General features: G+C 36.1%; 1 protein-coding gene across 1 annotated transcript in view; it reads left to right on the top strand.

Moving 5' to 3' along the window:
• The window catches only part of SH3BP1 (SH3 domain binding protein 1), a 1,277,628-nt gene that overhangs the window by 1,162,724 nt on the left and 104,992 nt on the right, over positions 1–9,912 (top strand). The window contains exon 17 of the mRNA XM_044063342.1: positions 3,006–3,130. Coding sequence (XP_043919277.1) covers positions 3,006–3,130 — 125 coding nt within the window. The remainder of the gene's footprint in view (positions 1–3,005; positions 3,131–9,912) is intronic.

Here is a 9,912-nt window from a genome sequence, read left to right as displayed (position 1 = left end):
GATTGTGGCACAGTCCAGAACAGGGAATTTACCTTTTTCCTCATTGTAGTGTGATTTTGGAGTTGGTATATATAATTTTCAGGTGGGTGTGGGTAAGAGTGGTACAGGATATGTACGAGGGTAGTGTGACAGTGGTGAGGTCTGCGGTGGGAGTGACGGATGTGTTTAAGGTGGAAGTGGGATTACATCAAGGATTAGCTCTGAGCCCTTTCTTATTTGCAATGGTGATAGACAGGTTGACAGATGAGATCAGACAGGAATCCCCGTGGACTATAATGTTTGCAGATGACATTGTGATCTGTAGTGAGAGTAGGGAACAGGTGGAGGAGACCCTGGAGAGGTGGAGATATGCTCTAGAGAGTATAGGAATGAAGGTCATCAGAACTAAGACAGAATATATTTGTGTGAATGAGAGGGAGAATAGAGGAATGGTGAGGGAGTAGAGGTGGCGAAGGTGGATGAGTTTAAGTACTTGGGATCAACAGTTCAGAATAATGGTGAGTGTGGAAGAGAGGTGAAGAAGAGAGTACAGGCAGGATGGAGTGGATGGAGAAGAGTGTCAGGAGTGATTTGTGACAGACGAGTACCAGTAAGAGTGAAAGGGAAGGTCTACAAGAGGGTAGTAAGACCAGCTATGTTATATGGGTTGGAAACAGTGGCACTGACAAAAAGGCAGGAGTCAAGAGCTTGATGTGGCAGTGTTGAAAATGTTAAGATTTGCACTGGGTGTGATGAGGATGAACAGGATTAGGAATAAGTATATTAGAGGGTCAGCCCAGGTTGGAAGGTTTGGAGACAAAGCCAGAGAGTCAAGATTACGTTGGTTTGGACATGTGCTGAGGAGGGATGCAGAGTATATTGGGAAAAAGATGTAAAGGATGAAGCTGCCAGGTAACAGGAAAAGAGGAAGGCCTAAGATAAGGTTTATGGATGTGGTGAGAGAAGACATGCAGGTGGTTGGTGTGACAGAGCAAGATGCAGAGGACATGAAGAAATGGAAACAGTTGATCTGCTATGGCGACCCCTAACGGGAGCAGCCGAAAGACGAAGAAGAAGAGGTGGGTATGGGTAAAAGGTAAATTTTATTGGGGTTTTGTGTAGTTTTTTGATGTTTGAGTTTTTGGAAACTTGATCATATGGTCACAATTGAGTAAATTTCATGTTTCTGAAAACTCATCTGACATAGACCCACATATATAAATATATATATATATATATATATATATATAAATATATATATATATATATATATATATATATATATATATATATGTATATATTTACATATACATATGTATATATATATATATATATATATATATATATATATATATATATATATATATAATATGTGTGTGTACATGAATTAATTTATTTCTGCATATAGGTGCCATGTAGAAATGTGAGTAATTTTTGACTGACTTTCCTAAGTGGTATCACAAAAGTTAATTTGATATGGTGTCTATATACTCTCATTGGATTTAGAGTAAGTCATATGATTCCCCTTACTCCAAGTTACTGTGATCTAGCAGTCAGTATATATAGGTAGAGGGGTTGTGAGGGGTTATTGGGGGTTGTAGCTCCCCTTACAGCAACTTTCGTTTTTAGTGTTTTCATTTGTGCACATCATTATTTTGATTGTGCTTTGGAGTGTCAGTCACACATTAATCAAATGTCTGTTATGGGTCCATATTTATCCTGATTAAGGGTGTGATAAGGCATGTATATGGTACTCTGTGTAGATAATGTATTTATTGTAAGTCTTGAAGTGAGATCTACAGTCTATGTACATCCTGTTTGTTGTCCTATATACAAAATGTCAGTATACCCCTTACTTTTGCATCTTGATAAAAACTAAAATAAAAGTTTGTACACTGCAGAGATAAAATTTAGATGATGGCATCAGCCAAAACACCTTAATCCACCTAAGACAATCCCTCTAAATATAATTAAACTGCATCAACTTGAACAGGACTCAGTAGTAACATTGATGCAGCTGTAAACAGAAACAAAAATCCAAGCAGCAGACCTCTGATGATATCTATTTAATTCTGATATTTTGAGACTTATGGACTGATGCCTAGATTAAACTAGAAGAATGGGTAGTTCTGGCTTAACAAGAAAATGAAAGAATATTATACTAATATATATATTTATATATATATACACACACACACACACACACACACACACACACACACACACACACACACACACACACACACATATAGATATGCGCGTGCGCACACACACACACACACACACACACACACACATATATATATATATATATATATATATATATATATAAAATAGTTATTACTGATGGTGCTAAAGAAAATCATGTCTTGCTAAGAAAGGAAGGCAGATGATTATTAAATTATCTGTAAGATGCATGTCTTACAAAATGAAGGTAGGTAATTATTAAGTTATCTGTTATGTGGAAAAACTCTTTGTTGTGCCATCTGCCCTATTTTCTACCTATCTTCTTCATTAATCTTATAGTGTATCCTACCTTGTGCTGAAATTAAACACTGAAATTATATGGTAAAAATAATTTTACAAAAACAAGAAAATACATTTTCTAATATGATATCATGGAAGTGTACCTAGATGAATTTGTATGCAAAAGAGCACTTTAATGTGCAATTTTGAGTTTGGGTGCATCCGTCTTATTGCATTTTAAGAATGTGTTCACATTCTCTGTTGTTTTTCAAAAACAATTTATCCATGTGCTGCAAGATCACAAAGTAAAATCTGAAAATTAGTCAAACTGCTGGAAATTGTTAAGAAAACGTCTTGCTTGTGTTATGAGGGGTAGTTATGAATTTCTTTGCAAAGTACAGTTGCACGGTATTCAGCCTCAAAATCCTGTATGTGACTTGGGTAAAGCCAGTCTATATTATGAGCTACTGCTGTGCTACATATAGCATGCTCATTTTAGACTTTTCTGTTGTACAGGCTTGATTTTCATTGTACATATCCTTTTTACAATTCTCTTTTAGACTTACCAAATCAAACAGTGCTTCATGTCTTGTTGATGGATCCCAGCCAAAGGTGAAGGAATTAGTCAACACTGTGCCTTCATCTCCACCACCTAATAATCCAAATCTGAGCACAGCTACAGCAGGTAAGAGACATGGAAGTCCTAAAGATGTGAAAACCACTAATGACACAATGCTTACACGTAGCTATGGTGCAAAGAAAAGCTCCACTAATCTTTGAAAATGTAAATTGACACCAAAGAAGGAGTAAGACTTTACCAGACTTACATTTTCTTGGCAATGCACTGGAAAAATAGATGCAGTTTTAGAACATTTCCACATAGTAGATGTGATCATTCAAACAAGTGATAGCTACAAATTAAAAAAAAACTCATAAATGTCACTGTAACATATGCTTCTGTTTTTATAAAAATGGATGGTAGCATGGTGTGAAGGTTGAGCATGCACTTTGAGACAGTGGTAGCAGCTGGCTGTCAGCTTTGTTATAAATGCTAAGGAAAGAGATTTACATTATATTATGACTGCATCATGAAAATTGTCCAGTGTAACAAATCCAGCAGTAAGGCATTCTAAGTCTAGGATGTGCTAGGACGTACATATAAAGATGCTGACTAAAGAAATCCCAGGGTCTGGCAGATCCATATATTTGCAACAGTCAAAGTCTGTATAGATGTACTTCCCTTTATCCTATCTCAATCGCTTTTCCACCTTTCCATGACAACCTTGAACCCATCATTTGTAATCCACAGTTTCCTTTAGTAGTACATTCCAGGAGCCAACCATCTTTTCCATAATGCAGTATTTCCTTACAGCTTTCTAGCTACCACCTATTCCCCTCTGTCATTTTTATAAACTCGACTCTGCCCACTTGACTCTTAACTAGATGATGTGTCCATATCACATACCAGTTAGGATGCACCCAGCACTTAAGAATCCTTTCTCATTAAATCAGCACACTCATGACTTGTACCATTTCATTCCATCACATTTGCACATCCTCTAAGAATATTATCTGCCTTTCTCTGTATGTCCTGTAGAAGTGGGCAGTATAACTTTATGCTTTATAAATACTGATTTTCAGTACGACTATGTCCCTGGCATCTCCTGGTTTCATACACTGCTTATGTATCCCACCATGCTGTTAGATTTAATATTATCCCACTGCTCTGAATGTTTCATTGTATGAGCAATCAGTAACAACAGACCTTTTATACCCACCCCCAGTTTCTGCACAAGGGAGAGAAGAAGGACAAGATATGCTCCTGTTCTAGGTTCCTTAGGGGGAATTAGTTTATCCCATCAGGGTATGAATACAGATCACATCACGGAAAATGGAGTTAAGATTGATGTGCACAGGGATGCAGCCATGTTAATTTGATATACTATATAATACAGTTGCTCCTAGCCTGGTAAAACGTATGTTTTCATATAGGGATGCTGTTTTCATTGATGAACTGAATGACATACTTGGTAATGCCCCTAATATAGTCTATAGGAGGGGTAACAACAGCAAACATTATTTGGAAAATGGGAGTATGGCAAATACAACACAAGGACCATCAGTTATGACCAAGTGCGACAGTTGCAAGTGGTATAGATTTATTAACAAGGACCGTATGTCTTAATTGAGGGCTGTAAAAGAGTGCTAAAATGCCCAGGCAAGTGCAGTTGTAATACCAGGATGGTAGTCTATGTGGCAACTTGCATTTCATGTTTAGGATTTTATGTGGTTAAGACTAAGAGGATGTCAAGAGACAGAATATACGATCACATGAATGACATAAAAAAGTGCAGGGTTATAAATGTCCTCTATAACCAAGGTTTATTTTTTTTTTTCATTGTTGTTAAAGTGGTTAGGGATGATAAGGGTAGAGATTATGATCGCATTAGAATTTAAGGCATTAACGTGGTAGGTGAGATTAAATGCTAGAAAACAACCAGGAATGAATGATAGTATTTCAGTTTTGAGTTATTTAAAACTGGACAGAACATTTTATGAGTATTGTGAATTTTGTAAGCTGTTTGTGATTAATTATGGATGAAACATAGTTTTTAATTAATTTTATTCAATATAATTATTAACAAGTATGTCAATTTCATATGTGCATTGTTATTTGAATATCTTGGATATTTCTTTAAATAACACATTGAATGTATAAAAGGAAGTGAGGTCAATGAATTTTAACTCTGATGAAGTCCCAATTTAGTTTGTAAGTACGGGACAAAAGTGTTAAGTTTATGTTGATTTTGAATTAAAAGAGTGTAGCTCAACATTCATCGGTTGTTTGTCAATTTTGAAATATTTTGCTGAAGAGTACATTGTTCTGTAAGTACAGGTACGGCTTGCATCCGCACAAGGTGGTGCTTTAGTATTATCCATCTCAGTCTCATCTTCCTATACTAACATCATGCTTTTCATTTCCTCCCTGAGTGCTCATTGAATATGGTTATTTGATCACCAGACTTCCCATTTAAAGCCTTTCTTTGTCCAGTAACTCAGTATCAATTCACATCCTCCTATATCTGTAAAAACATTTTTTCCCATCTTTCACTGTTTGTCTTATTTATTTTCCCACGATTATTTTGGCTTTCCTGATCACCCTTGATGGTTTTTCAGATATCTTCATGATTTCATCTCTTTCTTCTGTCTGTTTTTTATCCCCTGTCTGCCTGTCATTTACAACTGTGATATTTATTCTACTTTTATTGAATTAGTTGCCTTTTTTGTCTAGACATCTATCTATGCAATGATCAGTGTGCAAAATGTTTTTTTTTTCCCTTCTGCTTTTCTGTTCTAATGAAGACAATCAAAAAACTTTATTTTGCTTGTTGAGGTCCTAAACCTCTGTTCACATCCTGCTTCCACTAAGGCTTCCACCCATCTTTTCCCATTCTCTGTCTTTGCTGTAGGAATGGACTCTTCCTACATTATTCCTGGACAATTAAGGACATCTGTCACTGTAATCCTTTTTCACTCTGACCATTTTTTTAACTCTTTTACTGAAACAATTTCTTTCTGTGCCTATATCAGAGGAGATGTATGTTTTAGCTGAACACCGAGATTCCCCATGGCCCATCTTCCAGTATTAGAACCTTCTAGTGCCAGCATTCTAATTTTGCTCTCATACTATCGTTCATCATCAGTCTCCTCTTCAGTGCACTGGATTTCATCCTAAACATGTACTTCCAGTCTTCCTTCCTTGTCCATTCTATATACCCTGATTGTTTGCATTCCTCAAATCCAGTCCAGTATAGTCTATGTTTCCATGGAACACCTGCAGCAATGATGCTTCCCTCTGTAATTACACTATGCAGGTGACAATCTCTTTATAATTTTATTTATTTTATGTTTTGTTGTCCAGACATTCTAATGATGCTCAGATACAATCTTTCTCAGTATAGGTTTCATTGCTAATAGTAGCATAGATATCCATTATATTATTATGCACTTTAAATTAAACATAATGAAATATTTCTTAATCTTTCTGTGTGCTGTGTTCTTGTCAATGTCCTAAATACACAGACAAACACACATTTCACTTCCATTTCTGTATTCCTTCCATTACTTTTCATCTGACTTTATGAGTTCTACATTCTCCTCCCCATCACATTGATTATAATATCTGATTGTTCTCTTCCACTTTATCTTAAGCTCTCCTTCTGAATTAATATCTGCTTCTTGAGAATTCTTCTGTCTTTGTTTTCTGATCTAATTGGCATCCACTTTTGTTCTTTCACTTTTTTTCTAAATGCCTTTATTTGGTCTTGCAAATACTAATGCCATAATGTTTTCTTATATTCCACTGCTATTCCATTTCCACATGCAAACTCATCATGAGTTACTTTCTTTGCATTTTTGTGTAAAAAGAATTTTTCTCCTTTTCATCAGAAATCATACCCAAACTCCTTCTTGTCAGTTCACATCCCTAAAACATGTGAATAATTTATTCTCTTGCTGTAGCGCACCACCAATTTTTACTATATTCCTTCCAGTTTTTTTAACTTTTTGTGTATAATAAACAACTTATAATACTGCCTCTTCTTTGGATCCATAATCTGACTGTCCCCATGAAGCCATAAACAATTTCCAGTTCTTCCTTAGATTCTATGTCTCTCTGCTTAAATTAGTCCCTCCGTAAACTCAGACAATCTTTTCACTTCAACCATTCTCTTATATGTTACCTGTGTAAAGGTTTCTGAATACACTGCAATGCCCCCATGTACTTTTCCATCAGCAGGTACCATTTTTCCTTTGGCATTCTCTTCATTTCCATCCTCCCCTGTCACCTATTATTGCAGTACTCTTATATTTCATTTACAATTGTCTTATGGAAAAGCAATTGTTTATGTCATTCCTGCATTGCAGAACATACTCAAACTATTTTTGTTCTACTCCATCCCCACAAATGTTTCCCCATACCCCTTATTATATTACTTCTTTATCATTCCACTATTTTTGCTTACCAAGTTCCTATCTTATTCTTACCATGCCATTATCCAAAATACTCTGCCCATTTCCATTTTCTCTGGAATATCTTTCCAGTTTACTGATCAACATGTTCCTTCTTTGTTCTACACAGCCAACTATCCCTTATTCATTTCATGTCACTCCTTACCCTCCTCACAACCACCCTACTTCCTTCTTTTTTCATCCTGCACCATTACATCCATTTCCTTCTTCCCTCCAGCAGCTGTTTGTTACTTTGCTCAAGCTATCAGGTGCATCTACACATCTGGAGTCCAATTAACCTCTTTCTATCTGCATTCCAGCAGGCCTGCTATTTTTGGTCCTTTACGTCTTCCCATTGCATAAATTTCCATCATGGTTTTATAACTACTTTGCTCATTTGGATGTTCATTTCAGTCATAAATTCCTAGACCTATAGATGTCTTCCAAAGCTCAATCACATTATTTGTATTTATCCTGTCATTATTGTATTGCCTGCTTAATTTCTTCTCTCAAAAACGTTTGCTGCACATAAATTCCTTTTTCTTTTTTTCCAGTATTTATTATACATTTAGACCCAGATATTTCACAGTGTTTTTTATCTCTCCTGAGATGTCTTCTAGCCACCCCTTTACTTTATCAGTCACTACTTTAGAAAGTTTTATTATAGTTCTACTTCAGTCCTCATTGCCTTCTAAACTCATAAGACTTATCTATGATTGTTTCCATGATCCTTTGCATATCTCTGTTTGTACACTGTCATTTTACAAATACTGAATTATGTCCAACCCTCTAACAAGGACTGTCATTATTATCACAAATAATGCTAATAAGAAAGAATATTCTTGTGTTATGCTCCTCTTCTAACTTGACTTCCACTTATATGTCTCTGTTTACTAACACCATGCTTTTAGTTTCCTATATGAGTCCTTTATTCATGCCCTGGAAGTGTTCAGCAATTGTCCTTCAACAAATGAAAGAAAAAAAAATTAGTCCCCAGAATCAAGAGATTTCTAATGTAAAGATTGTCTGCCCCATCTCTTCTCCTTTGCCATAATTTTCTAGAAGTACCATAATTTCTACTAACCTTAATAAAGAGCACAGCAGAGATGTGAGGAGATAGCTATCCCAAGTGTGAAAATAGCAAACTGTCTTTACTTCTTGTTATGTGAGAAAAATGAAAATGTAGAATTATAAGCAACGGTAATTAATAGTCCAAACCTTCAAATGTTAATTCTTCTTCCATAAAAGTACTGAACAAAAACTGGTATAGACTTAGTCGCTGGAATTACACAGCTTTTATTTATGATAAGCTCTTTCATCCACCAGCTGGACTTCATTTTTTCAATAGCATACACCGGGTTCTTGGATCTGAAGCAAATTTACCAGAGCCATCGGTGAACTTTGTCATTTGAATAACCTTAACAAAGCCTACTTTACTCTTTTGCAAATTATTTGACAGATGTTTAAGTTGCAGTGATGTAAATTTTCACTATCTCAACTTCCGCACTTAGCAACCACATCAGCTTATAATTTCCCAGAGCTTCCTTTTTTCTTTGTCCTTTTTAACAACACCATCTCATTAATGCCTACAGGCAGTCATTTAATGAGGTGTCACATTCCTGACTGGTTGCAGGGTAGATCACAATTGCTTAGAGCTAGAAGTCAAATGAAACATTAAATGTGTGAAAATATTTTCTTCTGAGCAAGAAAAGCAGCTCTTGCATTTCTTGTTCAAATGAAGCCATTTTCTGGCATGTATTGTGTGTTATTGTGCCACCAAATATTGTTAAGTTCCGTACTGCAGTTAAGTTACAGTAAAGCAAAAGTACTGAGTATGACCTGTTGTTTAACCATTACTGGCTTGAATGGGATAAGGCAGCCCAGGTGACTAGCACTACAGGCTTATTTAACATCCCTGTGTGACCAGTGCTGTCAGCATAAATGAGCTTCTTAGCAGCTTTTACTTGTGTCTTATACTTTAACTCTTGTTTTTCTTCTGTCCCACATTTTGTGCAGTTTTACTAAGAATGCATCATTATAGTTGCTTTTCTAGTATATCCCTGTTTTATTTGTCTGTCTGAAGTTCCCTTGCTTTCCTCTCCTCTCAGCTTTTTCTTCTTCCATATTGTCATGCTCTTTACCTGACCCATGTTTCCCAGTTATTCTCAGAACAGAATTTAGGGCAAGGACTGGGAGGGCATATTCCATTTTGGGGAGAAATAGTACTAAGTGTTGTTATAGAATCAAATGTTTTGAAGGCGAGGATCCTGTAACAGACCTTTAAGCGACTCAGGACTTTATTAACAGGTACATTGATACTGTGTCTGAAGGAAAGGATAGGTCTAAGCCATACACCAAGGTATTTGTGGGCTGTAGTTTGACTGCTGAACAGAATGAATCATACAGTTGTAAGGCTTATGCTTTTTTTAACTGTCGTGGGGTTCTGAAGAGCAGGCT

The sequence above is a fragment of the Protopterus annectens genome, chromosome 1.part0, assembly GCF_019279795.1.
Source record: "Protopterus annectens isolate FY-2018-M chromosome 1.part0, PAN1.0, whole genome shotgun sequence".
NCBI classification, from domain to species: domain Eukaryota; kingdom Metazoa; phylum Chordata; order Ceratodontiformes; family Protopteridae; genus Protopterus; species Protopterus annectens.
This window is presented reverse-complemented; position numbering and strand designations above follow the sequence as displayed.